This window comes from Balaenoptera borealis (genome assembly GCF_965194805.1).
Source record: "Balaenoptera borealis genome assembly, chromosome: 3".
NCBI classification, from domain to species: Eukaryota; Metazoa; Chordata; class Mammalia; order Artiodactyla; family Balaenopteridae; genus Balaenoptera; species Balaenoptera borealis.
In genome coordinates, this window is record NC_138866.1 from 41,448,768 (window position 1) to 41,465,517 (window position 16,750).

The 16,750-nt window shown below is 40.5% G+C and overlaps 1 protein-coding gene across 3 annotated transcripts in view; it reads right to left on the reverse strand.

Moving 5' to 3' along the window:
• The window catches only part of DAAM1 (dishevelled associated activator of morphogenesis 1), a 140,602-nt gene that overhangs the window by 64,409 nt on the left and 59,443 nt on the right, over positions 1–16,750 (reverse strand). For all 3 annotated transcript variants that reach the window (XM_082386469.1, XM_082386471.1, XM_082386470.1), the window contains one exon: positions 4,668–4,739. In XM_082386469.1, the coding sequence (XP_082242595.1) occupies positions 4,668–4,739 (72 nt within the window). The remainder of the gene's footprint in view (positions 1–4,667; positions 4,740–16,750) is intronic.

Here is a 16,750-nt window from a genome sequence, read left to right on the forward strand (position 1 = left end):
ATGCCATGATCACCTAAATGTACTAAAAGTATCGCCAAGTCTTATGGCCCCAGGTGCTTCCACCCACGGAACCACAGGTCCCTTGCCTTCCTCTTACTCTTAACATGTGCTTGTCCAGTCTCAGTCTTTTTACTTGTTACCCATTCTGATAAAATGCATGGTTGGGAAACAGATTGGGGTACAGAAAAAAACATTTGGCTCTTATCCACGTGTCTCAATGGTCCAGTCTCTCCCTTTCTTTCAGGTCCACACATCATCAAGGGGTGACTTTATTTAATTTTTTTCAAGTTAACAGTACAAGCATTAAGTAACTAAATGCTAACTAAAACCTAAATTTGACTTCACACTTAGGAGGGTAAAGCCCAAAGCAAACATATATCAGTCTCATTTATGGCAAGTGAAATAAAAATCAGTAAAGTCTTGTTTTGTAAACTTGAATTGTTTCTGCTAAAGCTGCCCTCTTGCTGGTGATGCGCCCGGACAGCTGTCACCAGAGGATGGTAGGGGAAGAGGCTGCGTGCAGAAATAGCCAATGAATTTCTTCACAGCTCCGTGAGACCCATATCCTGGAAAATTTAGCACAAATCCAGCCAAGTACATTTAATCTCCTGTGGCACAGCTGAACTTGTTCAGACTCTTAAGCAATCACTTTGAATCTGCAGCCCAGAATCAAGACTTTTATGAACATCATTTCTTGTTCCTAAGCTTAGTCACCCAAACCTCCCAAATTAAAACTACACACGTTTCTTATTGTGGTTCATTAATACTAAATAAAGATGCACATATTTATCCTTTTAACAATCTTGGAGAGGGTGTAACCTCCAAATAAAGGCAGACTACATTAAGATTCTCCCTAGCAGAGTTAGGAGATTTATGAAAAGTCAAGAAATTTAAATTGGAATTTCCTTCCCCAATATAAGGACTATTACTTTCCTCTCAAAACAGAAGACAGTATACTCTTTTCTGTGTGTAGTACAATGAGAATTGAATCTAAGATTGTTTATTGTATTGAGAAAATCGAGGTTATGGAGATGAACCTGACATTCTAATGTGACTTTTCGAAATAAAATAATTTATGTGGAGTCTCAAGTTTTCAAGCTTCACATTTATGGAGAAGTCTAAATTTGCAGCTTTTCGACAGAAAAGGGGATCTGCCTACATTTCTGAAGATGGCTGCTAGGCCAAACATCCAGTATGCACCTTGCCATACACTGGACTGGCTTGTGGCGGCCTCCTTGGGTGCTCTATGCACTTACTAAATCCCTGCTCACATGAGGAGTGGGCAAAGGACAAAGTGCATCCTGGCAGAGGATCTTCCAGTCAAAGCTGCTAAGGTTTACACTGGAACATGCAGGGCCGAGAGAGATGCGCAAACCAGGCACAGAAATCATTCCTGGTATGGAGTCTGGAACTAAGCTCCTGTTTGAAATATCTCATTGGTGTGAAATCAATAAGCCAACCCGCTAAGCACACTGAACTTCACCTCACATCCTTGCTCCCTGAGACTGCATGCAGAAGCCACACACCAAGAAAGCCCAGGTCCCTCTGGAACACGCACTCTTTTATTATATTGTTTTCCACTCTTTAAAAGCCAGCAGATCACTCAGGGGTCCTTTAAAGAACAAAGCATTCTTGTTACGAAGCTTCCGTAAAGTAACTGAACTTGTTCCACAAAGGGCTTCACAGACCAGTAAGCACTGCGGTTCTCAACCTGGACTGCTTATCAGACTCTCCAGATGCCTGTCCCACCTCAGAAAAGCTGGGGGTGGAGGCATGGGTGGGATTACCAGGCCTCTTTCACGTGCCAAAGGATTTAAAAAACTGAGTTAGTGAGAGGCAAACTGGAAAGGAGTCTTTGAGCTTAGACTGATAGGTTTAAATTCCAGCTCTACCACTTCCAAATGAGATGACCTTGGGCAAGGTAACCTTTCTCTGAGTCTCAGACTCCTTATCTATAAATAGCACTTAGAGCATAGGGTGCTTGTAAGGATTTAAAACAGCATGTAGAGTGCCTGTTACATGAGGCACACTCAACAGCAGTAGCCGCTGCTGATGCTGAAGACAGTAGATGATGACAATGTGGATAAACGCCCCTTCGACAATTCCCAAAGCAGACAGCCAGAGAGCTTAGCTGCCAGGCCAGGAAAGGATCTGGAGGAATCATGTGCCTTTCCAGTCCCCAGGGATAATGTCTTAGGATTTCCGCTGTGTGCTGTCAGGAATTCTCCAGAGAGATTGGCTAGAACTATGGGGAGGATGTGGTGGCCACAGATAGGGTGAAAAAACCAGAAAACTCAGCATAGGGTTTCTGGTCTCATCAGGCCTCCTTGTTCCTTTACAGATGCAGGAGTGGTGAGGCCTCATTATTTCATCACCTGTTGTAATGCCTTCTACCCTTAACCCTGGAAAGATGCTGGCTCTGTCCTTCAAGGAGCATTAGAAAGCTCTGTGAGGTGTTTAACCCATAAAGAAGAGCAAAGTGACAATGTAAGAGCCTGGAAATGATACTCTTAGAGAGGGCTTTCGATTAGGAAGCAAATATAATTAAAATGTAGATGACTCATGAATGTAGCAAAACGTTGTCCAAGGAGCTAGATGAAGGAGAAAGGGAGGCTCTTGAAGAAGTGCCACATACCAGCACATCACACACCCTCTAGTGCAGGAAACAAGTCAGGCTGACTCCGGAAAAGGCATGGAGTAAGTCACTAAAGGACAAATTAACCTAACTGTCCCAAAATTTGAAGACAGGAAAAATCCATATTATTTAGTACTTCTCCATTGATAGAAGTGAATTCATTAACAAAGGAGCAACTTCCCTTGTTAGACATCAAATAAGGCTGAGTTAATTAGAAAGAGAGACAGCCTGCCTGATAGCTTGTTTTTTCCCTAACAGCCAAGAACAAGAATTTAGAAAATAGGGACTTCCCCAGTGGCACAGTGGTTAAGAATCCGCCTGCCAATGCAGGGGACATGGGTTTGATCCCTGGTCTGGGAAGATCCCACGTGCCGCGGAGTAACTAAGCCTGTGCGCCACAACTATTGAGCCTGCGCTCTGAAGCCCGCGCTCCACAACTGCTGAAGCCCGCACGCCTAGAGCCCGTGCTCTGCAACAAGAGAAGCCACTGCAATGAGAAGCCCACGCACCACAACGAAGAGTAGCCCCCGCTCACCACAACTAGAGAAAGCCGGCGCGCAGCAATGAATACTCAACACAGCCAAAAATAAGTAAATTAAAAAAAAAAAATTCAGAAAATAAACTTTATGTGCAGGAATTGTAAATGACTCTATATTATAATTACTTAGGCGGATGTAGAAAAATCCCTGATGGTTATCACAAGCCTCATGTTCTGATAACATATTCATACAAATGCTGAGATCACCCTTTTCTCATCTTTGCTGTTGTGTAGAATGCCTGGTATAAGGATTTGGTGGTTATTTTCTGTTCTTTTCTGCTGTGCTTTTAGAGAAACCCTTGGGGCAAAAGCTTATGCAGTTTCTTCTATAATTTATACAGCCCTGTTTACCACGGTGCTTATTATTCATCATGTGACAGCAGAAGAAGCATCTTCAAAGAAAAAGCTAGAAAAGAGGAAGTTACTAAAAGTCAAGGCCTCTGAAAATTTAGCAAAAGTGTGAATGCTTCACATATAGTAGTCAGTTTTTAACTGTTGCAGCAGCAGCAGCAAAATATTAGACAATCTAGAATGTTTGTTCTAAGTGATAAGAAACGAATTCTCCACAAGGGCTCTGTGGATGGTAGGAAAGGGAGAGGTAGAGAAAGTATCATGGAAGCTATCATCTGCTTGAATATAATAAACTCAAAGTTGAGCCTAACAGATTAACTCTTAAAATCGTGTGTCCACGGAGGCAAAGACTGCTCTCCTGTGAGCAGCCTCCAATTTTTATCAATGTGAACAAGATTTAGGCTATTAAGGCTCAAATGTTGATGACATGTTTTCTGCTGTGCATTTTTGCTGGATCGACAGATGCCCCTCAAGCAGCTCAAAACTCTGACATCACACAGACATCCAAGTGATCAGAATGCATTATTTTAGACATTGAGCATGCATTTTCATCAATTACTGAACCAAAAATCCACATACTGAAGATTTCCCAAGGATATCTCAGCATTATCATTATTACGCCTTTCCATTAAACCACGTATTCCATGAAATTTTTTCTTATTTGTACGAGTAAAAGAGTACCTTCGTACCCTGTAAGATCAAGAACCCAGGAACTAAGTCCTCCGTTTAAAAAAAAAAAAAAAGGATGAGAACAGTGAAGGGATAGTTTCATTGTACTATTCTTAAATGGTATTAACTTTTAGAATGGTGCTGTCCTATCAAAGTTCCAAATGATTGGTAGGAACAATTGCAAGTTAAAGTTGAACAGAGGCCAGATTTATGATTACATTTCCTCTAATAACATTAAACTCACTTATATTTTAGTATGTGCTGATTTTATTTAAAACATACTGGAAAAAAATCATTTTGCCAAATACCACTCCTGCCTCCCCTTTCTCCCCAACACTGAGCATTTGGAATGGAGTTTGGAAAGATAATGACATTTGGTAGTTCTTACTCAAGTGAATATTTATTGTGCAACTGTGTGCTTTCTACTAAACTTGCATTTTAAACTGTGAGCTGAAGAACAGAAAAGATACCTACAGCAGCCATGGAATTGAGCTGATCAATGTAGAATTCAGGCCAACTTGTTGCTCCCTTGTTTTCTTCCTGGTCCTAAAGAGAAAGGAAAAAAAAAAAGTGATATACCACCAGATGTATATACACAACAGTCACAAGCACATCTGACTTCCAGAGCCTCTAGACGATGGGCCACACAAAACATTAGAAGACACTGAGATACAAGATATTTGTCTTTTAATGTTAGCTTTAAATCATCAGACTGTCCCCTTGATCAGGGTGGTCTTCCTGATCCAATTTCCACAGAGAGTGCTGAAGTCAGAATTAGGTGTGACAAAGGGGATATTTTCTGAACCAGCGTTCAAGGGGAGTTGACATGGGAACTTAGCCACACATGGTATGATGCTGTTTTCCTTCAGGGGCGCAATAACATTGGGAAGGGCTCTGTGTTTGTTGCAAGGACAAAGGATCTCTAGGTCCTGTGTCGCACTGAGGACGGTACTGCTGCACTACACGTCTGGATGAAGTCCATAAAAGAGGGAAAGCTGCCTTTAACCATGACCACAGGGGGCTTCCCTGGCAGCGCAGTGGTTAAGAATCCGCCCGCCAATGCAGGGGACACGGGTTCGAGCCTTGGTCCGGGAAGATCCCACATGCTGCGGAGCAACTAAGCCCGTGCGCCACAACTACTGAGCCTGCACTCTAGAGCCCGCGAGCCACAACTACTGAGCCAGCATGCTATAACTACTGAAGCCCACGCGCCTAGAGCCTGTGCTCTGCAACAAGAGAAGCCACCACAATGAGAAGCCTGCGCACCACAACGAAGAGTTGCCCCCGCTCGCCGCAACTAGAGAAAGCCCATGCACAGCAACGAAGACCCAATGCAGCCAAAAATAAATAAATAAAATAAATAAATTTAAAAATGACCACTGGACTTGGCCAATTGTTAACTGGACTTTTTTCCGTTAGTTTGTTCAGACTCCAGCAGACAGTAAAAATTTTGAAGGTCTCATTTGATGTTACCAAAAGTAGATGATACTGCTTCAGATGAGGAGGTAAAATAAAGCCTGACATTGGATGGAAGGTAACAAAATGAACACACATTAGTCCCAGGTCCAGCCCTCATGCCATGACAGCTTGTAAGTTTGAGAAAATGTAATATATCTGAACTGAAGAGAACTGAAACCCAAGGAATTCAGGAACCCATTCCTAAACCGCTCCAGTCAGTTCTGCATCTTACAAACCAGGGTGACTTGAAGCCAGCACCAGAGCCCCCAGGGCTTCTGTGGATGGGCGCTCTGTGCCAGCCTGAGCTCACACCTCCCCCCAAAATCAGGTGGCTCTGGCCTCTGCTCCACTGGAGCACTGAGTCCACTTGAAGATGGCATTGTGGTGGGAGATTTCCATGCATGTTTGCAAACCTGTGTGGCTCCAAGTCATTTGTGTGACCAAACAAACTTGAAGGGGAAAATTTCAGCTCTTCTCTAGCTTCACATTCAGAGAACACCTTAGTATAATCGGCATCTCCTGTCCCCTTGGAGAAGAGCTGGGCCAGGTACACGGAGCTGCTACCGGACAATGAAGTAGTTACTACCTATTTACTGTGTCAGGATCCCCATCCTTGGGATAACGGCTTCAAGGTAGGGCTATTAATTTCAGTCCTACACTTTACTTAAAAGAAAAGAAACAAACTTTCTCTAAACAAATCTTTCTAGGCAGGTCTACTCTGGTGAGATAAAAGAAACAATTTCAAAACTATTCTTTAAGTAGTCACGAAAAGGGGGCAAAGTAACTGTTGCTTACTGTGCCTTGAAAGCTGGCAGTAACTGATACCTGAACTCAGGGAGTTGCATGAATTTCATCTGGAGACTGAACATCCCAGATGATGGGGACAAAGGCTACAGCAGCAGCTTTGAAGTTGGACTGGATTACACTTCCGTGGCTTTAAAAAGCTTAGGAAATCTGATGAGTTTTTAGAACAGCCCCTGATTATTATTTAACATGTTAATAAAATAGCTACAATGGCAGTGTAAATGTTGAACACTTCTCTCCTATTAAAATGGAGTATTAAAGTTAGCAAAACCCCACTGTTACCAATGTTTTCAGCAAGCCAAAACCCACAGTGATATTCAATGGTATTTGAACCTATAAAATGAAACAGAAGGTGCTAGATCTTTCTAGTCCCTCAATCTAGGGCAAATTTCCAAAATTACGACAAAATCACATCCCATGTCTGGGGTCCCATGAGAGCCTGATGTAAGCTATTAAGTCCTGGTTACTGGAAAGAGATCATTTTAGAAGCTTAAGATTAGTATACAGAGAGAAATCTCTACACTCTGAAAATGCTTTTAAAATAATGTAAACAGATTAAGAGTAGATCTAGATACTGCCTTCAAAATAAGGGGAAGAAAGCTTCATTTTTATTTTACATGCCCCCAGTGCTGAGAAAATCAAATGAGCTAACATATGTGAAAGCTTCTCGTAAAAATACTAAGTGTTATCACTACATCCCTGAGGGGGGGAGGTGGTCCTCAGAGTTCTTCATTTTAGCAGTGCATTCCCCTGGTCCTTCCATACAGATGTGTGCTACAGTAGCCAAGAGAAGCTCATCCCTGTGAACCAAATCTCCCCCTCCTTTGTGTGGCTTCTGGAGTCTGCAGTGATACACAGACACAGGCCAGAAGGATCTTAACGCAATTGTTCTCCGAGGTCCCTGAAAGAGCACCAGACACAGAGACTTGCCAAGGGGGAGACTTTCTCCTAAAAAGTCCATGAACGAGGTGGCTGATGGAAGGGTAACATGTATAATATTCCTGGAAGGTTGGGTCCTCCGTATTACTAACCTCAAACACGTATTATTCTTTGAGTCATCTGTCTTGGTTCTATTTACTTGTTCTAGAGAAACAAGTGGAAAAATACACAAGCTTGTATAAACTGTATTACTGTAGGTGTAATAGAAGCAACTGTAATATCCAGCACATACAGAGCTTACCACGCGTCAAACGCTGTTCTAATCACTGCGCTCTTCATTTAATCTACCCTGTGAGGTAGGTGCTGTCATTATACTCATTTTACCGAAGAGGAAACAGAGGTAAAGGGAGGACAGATGTGTTGCTAAAGGTCATCCTTCTGGAAATTCAGAGGCAGTGGGAAAGAATCATGACAACCTCTTTCCTAAGATTAGACCTCAGGTTAACCACAAGCAATACACATTGAGTGCAAAGCTGGCTTTTCACTCTTCACCACTTCACTATAAGAGACTCAAACATGGTTAGCGGCCAAAAATGAGTTCACCTCTCCCTAAACCCTTAGTGCTACTTTTGCTACATTCAACATTTCTGAATATTATTCTAAGGCCTGATGTCTTACCCGGGCTACCTCTGAACCCTCTCTCTAGACTTTCTGTGGGAACTCTTCTGCCCCACTAACACCTCATCTATCTTTGTAATGTATGCATGCAGACAGCACTTAAGAAGCTTTTCCCTAACCTGTTCTCCCGTTCTGTTATACACCTCATGTTATCGGCTGTCTTCATGGGGATTTCTCAAGAGCCCCTGAAGATGAGCCCATAGCACTGACCAGCTGTGGACACTGAAATTGTAAACAAAACCCTCCCTAAACCATACACATCTAACCCTACTTTTGGCTACCTATTTCAGTGATTCCGTTAGAACTTTTCTCTGATAAGCAAGAATATTGCCTTCATTCTGTTCTTTTAAAAAGTTGCTTTTCCCCTCTCTTTTAAAACAGATTGTAGGTAAGCCTTAAAGACACCTAGAGGAGGTTGTCCTATGGGAATACAAGTTCTAGCAATCACATTAAATGCTCTTTTCGTTCTACCTACAGAATGGATAATTCATATTAATATCTAGTTTTGTTTCTTCTTGAAATGTAATAAGCATTTAAGATATATGCCTATCTTTACAGGGTCTATTAGATTAATTAGAATTGAATTGATATAAACATTTTATGTTATTAAATTCTCCACTGATAACTGGTTTTTGAGAATATGTGTAAACATCACTTATATTCAGAGAGACGGTATGATGGAAAAATGACCAGATAGGCCAGGCAAAGATGAGGTTCCAGAACTTACTTGTTGGTTTATTCAATCAGCATCTCTTGCTAAGCTTGAATATCTTTGGGCCTTGTTTTTCTTCTGTTCAAAATAAGAGGTGAGACTAGACCATTTCTAAAGTCCCTACAAGCTCTAAGAGTCTACATGCCTCTAATAGTGAGATGCCATGGAAAACACAGTTTGTTACTATATTTAGTTTGAGGGCCCAATTTCTAAAATCAGTAATTAAAAAAAAAAGTTATGTTGTTCAGTGACTAAGTTACAAAACCCTTAACTTTCAACAGCTAATTCCTTTACAAGGTAATTAGAGGGGGAAAAAAACTCCTCAACATTAATTATTTTATTATTTCTCTAATCCAACTCATCCTGTTTTCTTAGTAGCTTGATAGTCATCAATAAGAGAGTATTCATGGACAAAATTTCCTGCTGGATGGGCACTTTGACACTGCCTTTGTTTTCAACCTGCACTGACTACAGCTTTAACCTCTTTTCTTGGTTTTCCACTTTGCTCCTACAATCTCAAACTCTGAAAAAACAAAACAACAAAACAAAAAAACTCTTTGCTAGTAAGGGAACTTGTACAGTGCAAGGGACCTTCAAGAATGTTGATTTTTTTTTGTTTGTTTTTGTTTTTTTAAATCAGGCTCTAATCAACCAACTCATTTAGAAGGTAAAGAAATACATAGTCTATTTCTAACCTCACTTCATTTCCGACTGACACATTATTCACTCCATATCTCTGGTCAGTGGCTACTAAAAAAAAAATCCAAGAGATCCTCCCCCATTCTCTTTAAATGTTCGACAGTACATTTGTTTTTCTCAGCATCAGTTTGCCCATAAGAATAAATTTTGCATTATTCATTTGTTTGCACTCTTTCTGAAGTAAGCATTCACAGCTCTATCCCAGACTTCTGTCTCTCGCTTCACTATCCTCTCTCTTTCAATCCAAGCTGACTGTATTCCACTTCTTCTACCACCATCAACAGACAGGCATTTGAATCCTCAGCTACTCACTACCTTAAGTGACTTCTAGGCAGGCAAGGTAAGAAACCTCTGCATGTGACTCAGTTTTAGTTTCCTTTTCTGTAAAAGGGGTGCCTACCTCATAGGGTCATTGTGAGGATTTAATAAGTTAATACAAGTAAATAAAGCTCTGGGAACACTACACACAGAAGTGCTCAATAAATGTTAGCTAGGATGATAATGATACCCTTTAAGGATCTCCAGCTATGGCTATGCTAAGTCCTTGTTACTAGGACTGAAAAAATTGGAGCAGTTTGGAGGTAAATTTTGTCAGTAATTGTTCACATTTAAAACACACACAGCCTTTGTCAGTCTACTTTCAGGAATTTAGCCCATGATTACACTTGCACAGATACATATTACAAAGATTTGTTTCACTGCAGTGCTGTTTGAATTAGCATATAATAAAGTTAACAAGTATATGGAAAGGGGAATGGTTGAATAAACTACTTTGTAGCAGTAGCAAAGAATGAAGTAGAGTTGTGTAATGATATTAAAAATGACCAAGTATATTATGAAGGGAAAAAAATGCTTCAAAATATTATTTTCCATCTATAGAAAAAATATGTACACTACAGACAAACATTTCTGGAAACAGACATAATAAAATTTAACAGTGGCTACCCCCTGGGTAGCAGTAGGAAAAGTCTTTTACTTATAAACTTCTGTATGATTCAAACTGTCATTGTACTAAGAATATGCACTATTTTCACAATTAAAATAGAAGTAAGTTTGAAAGCATTACGTGTTCTGTTAGGACAAGAGCTTTGCTTTTTCTAATGTTCTGTGTGACATGAACAACATCAGGTCGAGACTCTGCAACATTTGCGGTGTTTCTGTTCTCTATCCCTGGGGCACCCCTCTGCTCCCTACAGCAAATTATTTTAAAACATTTCTCTAATTATCTTCTCTTACTGGATTTTCTATTTCTAAAACAGACTATTAACCCTAATATCAGCTGTTTATGCAGAGAAAGAAATTGAATGATCTGGGCTAATATTTATGTACCCAAAGCAGGCTAACATTTTCTAAAATTTCCACACTTACATATTTGTGTTGCAAACAATTTCTTGGTAGCAGCTGAAGTCTTTCAGTGACATAAGTGGGTCTCAAAGTGCAGTTTAAACATTAAGTCTTTTTTTAAAAAATTAATTAATTAATTAATTTTTAAATTTATGGCTGTGTTGGGTCTTCGTCTCTGTGCGAGGGCTTTCTCTAGTTGTGGCAAGCGGGGGCCACTCTTCATCGTGGTGCGCGGGCCTCTCACTATCGCGGCCTCTCCTGTTGCGGAGCACAGGCTCCAGACGCACAGGCTCAGTAATTGTGGCTCACGGGCCCAGCTGCTCCGTGGCATGTGGGATCTTCCCAGACCAGGGCTCGAACCCGTGTCCCCTGCATTGGCAGGCAGATTCTCAACCACTGCGCCACCAGGGAAGCCCCTAAACATTAAGTCTTAATGTAAAGAATACTTCTTTTGAAATTACCACAGGGAAAATTTCCAGTAGGATCAAGTAATAATATGTAAGACCTGGTACAGTTTTTCTTTAGTTTAAGATGCTCTTAGAAGGCCCAAAATAGGCTGTGCAAAGGTCAATCAATTGTAAAGGACACGTTCTGTGGTTGTTCACTAGACCACAAATCACAGGCAGAAGCAACATGCACTTGGCCAACAAAGGCCATAAATATCCATTCTGTTACAAACCCATGAGGTTCTTAGATAATACTTGTTAGGAAATAAAGACACACTATTTAACCGTCTAGATTGGCTAAAAATCTTCTATAGCGATATATAATAGTACCATTAACTCAAAAACAGTAGAGACAAACTAAAGTTTAACTAAATGAATTTCAACAGCAGAAAGGTACTATTTCAGTATGATACAAAGTAAACTTCATTCTGATAATGTTCATTACAGGACAAAGGCAGCTAAACACTAATAAAAACCTGTTCCGTTTTTAAAGAAGATTCTCTTAGAAAACATGTTAACAATGATCATATAGGCTCAAGAAATGCTACACCTTGTTAATGATCAAAATAGTCACCTGTCGCATTAAACTGTTATTCATATTCTGGATTTATTGGGTTCAGCCCCATATACTAATGAACACAACAGATGTTAAATAAATTCACTCTATACCTAGAATTTTTATAGAATACTAGGCAGAAAGGGCCAGACAGGTTAAAATATTTTATTCTATTAGGTATGTCTCCATGATGTGTGTGGCATCTAATAAACTCAAGTGAATGATAGGAAACGGATGACAATGTGGGTGAGACCAGGTCCAAGGAACAGGGAAGGAAGAGCAGGTAGGATGGAAGATGGAAAAATATTTTGCAGAAGGCCTTGCTAATGACTTCTGCTAACTTTCCCTTCTAGCTCAATAGTAGTATAATTAGCATCTTCTTGAAAGATGGCCATGATGAAGTATGGTACAGCCAGCTTCTTCTGTAAAGGGCCTGATCATACATATTTTAGGCTTTGTAGACCACAGTCTGTTGCAACTACTCAGTTCAACTCTGCCCTTGTACAGCGTGAAAGCAGCTATAGATAACACTTAAAGAGTGAGCCCTGCCATGTTTCAGTAACACTTTATTTACAAAAACAGGTTATTGGCCAGATTTGACCCACGAGCCATAGTTTGCCAAACCCTGTGCTATATTAAGCTTGGCTCTCAAGAGAGCGGGAGTACATCAAAATTCTTACTTGATCACCAAATATTTTCCATGCTTTCTCCTCTCCTCGAAGCCACTCTATGTCCAATAGCCCCAGTTAAAAGTTAGGATGAGCACATAAGTGTGTGGAACTTGCCCAGTAATGTGCACTTTTGCAAGAGAAGGAGCAGGACCTGCCATGCCTGAAAAGTCTACCTTCTTACCAAGCTCGCTGCTTCCTGAAATCTCATTTTTAAAAACAGCACAGAATCATTAGGTCCTTTAAATCCTCATATTTGCCTCCAACTCTTTCCCTCTTGTTCTTCTTTCATCGGGAAGAGAAAACCCTGTAGGGTCCACAAACCTGAATTCCTGAGACAGTAGTTTTACTCAGTCCTTCCAGCACTTACGTCTGACCCCTAGCAGTGGGCTGAAACCATATCCTATAACCGAAGTTTGCCAAAGGCAGGCAGTTGGTTTCAAAAAATACTTCCTATGTTGTCACATTTCAAGATAGTCATGTGGTTCCTGGGACTGCCAAGCCTGGTTACATTTTTTGGCCACTGCCACAATTACACATCAAATGCATCTGCTGCCCAAATCCGGTTGGGCCCACACAAGGACTGATTACAGAACAGCAGTTTCTGCGTCTGCCAGGAAATCCAATACCTCCTCCTAAGCCTAGAATGTCAGTCATTTTCTGGAAAGACTGGAGGGTGACTCGAAATAACAATGGCTTTCACATTTAGCATTTAGAATCACAGAAGAAGAGCAAACTTCCTTCCCCATTTTTCCTAATGCTACAAAACATCTGTATGTTTTTAAGGCAAGCCATCACGGAATTATATAGCTAGGTCTTTGACCCTAGAGACACCCTAGTTTGAGTTTCTCCTCACAGGGATCCCTTATAGAAGGTCACTGGCAGGTGATCGATCATATGTTCTCTGAAAGAAGGCTTCAAGGGTACACAATTGTTTGGAACCAGCACTCTCATCGACTGTCAGAAAATTCACCTCATAACTGAATTGACAGATGTCTTCTTGTAACTTCAAGCACTTGTTGGCCTTAGTTTTGCCCCTGGGAACTACATGGAATAAGTCTAATTTCTCCTATGAACAATAACCCAGCAAATATAGAAATGATTTGAATAAAGCTATGATGTCCTCCCAAAGTCATCTCCTAACCAGGCCAAAAATTCTCCACTGACTGAATAGCAAATGTTTATCTTCCTCAATTCATAAATAAGTCTCAAATTTTCCATAAGGTCATCACACCCTCATGTCTACTACTTGAAAAAATAACCCCAATACATCCATCTGAATTCCTATGAAAGGGCTCTTCTCACATGCTTGTCGGTGATGTTCAACTCTACATGGTCTCTACTGAGAGGGCACTGGGAAGATATCCGACCAGAATGTCTCTCCAAGGGCAAACAGAACAAGTTCTTGCTTTCCTGATGGTCCACAAAAAATAACATTTTTGATTTAGAATAAAAGATACATGAAACAGAGGTCAACACGGATAGTCCTTGTTTTATCAAGCATACATATTTTAACAAAGTTAGACATAAACTCAATAGTAAAATTGGGTTTCTTACTCTAAGATTGAGGACACTATCACTAAAACATAAATATAAGTTAACAGAAATGAAATAGAACCTAGGCTCACTAGCCGCCAAGAAACTTTAGGGAAGCTTAGGCTCCTTTAGGGCACTGTTTTTCAGGTCTCTGGATTATACATCTGCTGTCCCTGTTTCCCTGCCTGTACGTGCATCCCTTCAACATCATAGGAGCTTCTTCCACGTATGAAGCCTGACACCTCTTCTGACCTCCTGAGCTCTGCTTCTTCCCCTTCTTTGGTGGATGCAGATACAAAGTTCAGTAAAACTGATATACAATGCATGTTTTCTCATAGAGGGCTTCCCACTATCATACGATGTACTCGTTTAAAATTTGATTAAAGATCTCAGATTACTTAAAATAAGGTAGCCCCTCTATCAGTTCTCCCTGAGTTAAAATTCTGTACTGATAAAGGATAATTTTTTTTAAAGGTAAAATCATGGCATGAACTCAGGTCAAAGATTTTGTTGAACTCATTAATAAATGAGAGAGAACCAGTAAGATGTTACAACAGGTTCAAAAGAAAATTCAAAGAGCAAAGATATGTATGAACATTGGTTTACAAATAGATGCAAAACTGGTCAATACGGCAATAATCAATTGCATCAGACACAAGTCACTTCAATGGACAAGAATCATTTGCGTTGCTATCAGTTTTTTTTAAACAATTTGCAGATTTGTTAAATAGCTCAAAGATAGTGAAAAGTGGAGATCACTCTGAAGAGTGCTATAGACAGAACATTCAGCATTTTTTTCTGGCATTTCAATATAACTACAGTTTAGCAAAATAAAATATGTATGACTAGTACTGCCTGGTTGAAGAGGACGCAGTCTACAAAGGTGTTAAGGTGGAAGCCAAGCTGTATGACTAACACCTTGCACCAGACTCTCACACCTAAATTACACAAATGCTCAGGCTTGCCCAAAGCTCTTGCTGAAGAACACCTACCCCATCCTGACCACTTCACCTCAATTCTACCTGTTTCCGTTGCCTTGTCTAGTCTGTGTGGCATGGTTTCTATTTGTGCATCCCTGAGTCTCTGACTTGAAACCACGGAGACTATTCTACTCTATCCCCCTTATACCCACAGATGCACCTGGTCTTCTATCCTCTCCAGAAATTTGCTGGGCAAATAGCTGGAGTACTTCTAAGAGACTTCTTGTACTGCTCACCAAAAAAAGCAGTGAACTCAGTGAGTTTAGACCCTCTCCCCACCTCCCCTAACCCCACCCCCAGCCAGAAAGAAAACTACACTTGACCACTGTTCCCTTAAAAAAAAAAAAAAATCAGGCTTGTGCTACTTCTCAGCCAGCTATCATTTTTGTTCTCCCCAAAATCACCTACACCAGAAAAGCAAGAAAAGAGTGCCACTTTAAAGACATCTAGTCTCTCTGTGGGAACCCCAGCAGTGAAACAAAGAGTAACAATGTGACTCTGAGAGTAAAGAAGCCAGCTGCATTTCTTAAACAGCTCAGAGGCCCAGCCTGTTTCAACACCCTCTTCTTTCCTGAAAAAGCCTTGGCTGACTTTACAGAATTGAAATCTTAAAAGTCGTATGCTACAGGATCCTGGGGGAAAATGCATTTCATGTGCTAATATAGTTAAGAAAATAGCCACAATCCTTACCTAGAACTAAAAGCTGAGACTTTACAGTCCACTTTCCAAACTACGAGACATTTATTTTATTTATTTTAATAAGTCACTTCTTTGGCAAAGCACTTCACGCACGGAATATGACTGGAGCCTAAACATCTCAATCAGTGTAACTCCAACATCTGAAGCCAATTTTAGATGACAATTTCCCTTCATTTTCACGGCAAAGAAAAAGAAACAGGCTCCAATTATTGTTTTCAGAAATGATACAAGTCCACATCCCCCTGTTGCCTATGACACAAAGGTGTGTAATGACATAAAACAAATTACTTCTATGTAGCTTGTTAAGAGTCAAGTCTTTGACCCATGTGTCATCTGGGAGTGCTACAGACCCAGGTACAATTTAGTCCAGCTGGTTGGTAAATTAACATGTTTGGACACACACCACTAAACCCTCACGCAGTGTGGAAATCCAATCAGTGGTGTCAATGGCCTTTGTTGCCTCACATCTTGCTACCAGATTTGCTACCAGACCAGCCTTTCAGAATGTTGTAAAGCGGGTTTTGATGTTCTGTAACCTGCTCTTGGGAAAACAATCAAAGTGTGTTTATGATTTGCAATATAATGCTTAACACGAGGCCATAAAGAGAGGACTTTGGAAAATAGTAATTAAACTATGAAGAGAATCAGGGGAAACAGTGAGCCTGTAAAAGCATATTCCATTCAGGGAAGCATTCTCAGGATGCCTGTGAAAAATGCTACGGCAGGGTTAACTGTCCCCTAGAAGGAGAGTCATAACCATATTTCTGATTTTAAGCCATCATTGGCTCTACAGAATACTACTGAATTAATGACAGCATTTTTTGGCAAAAGAAAGAAAAAAGAAAAGCATCAGTTGGAAGATGTCACTGTCTCAGAAATGTCTAAATGTGAGAACGTGGGGGAGTACATCTTAGAAACTGAGGAGACATAAACTGCTTTTCCTGACATACGGGGACAGATGAAAGGATGCCATCTTAAGACTGCTCCAGTCAAATGCTGTTCCATAGTTCACTGAAGAATAACAAGAGAATTTAAGACACTAATTTAAAGTTGGTATTCTTTGGTAGACTTTGTACTGTAACCCGTTTCTAGTTCCAC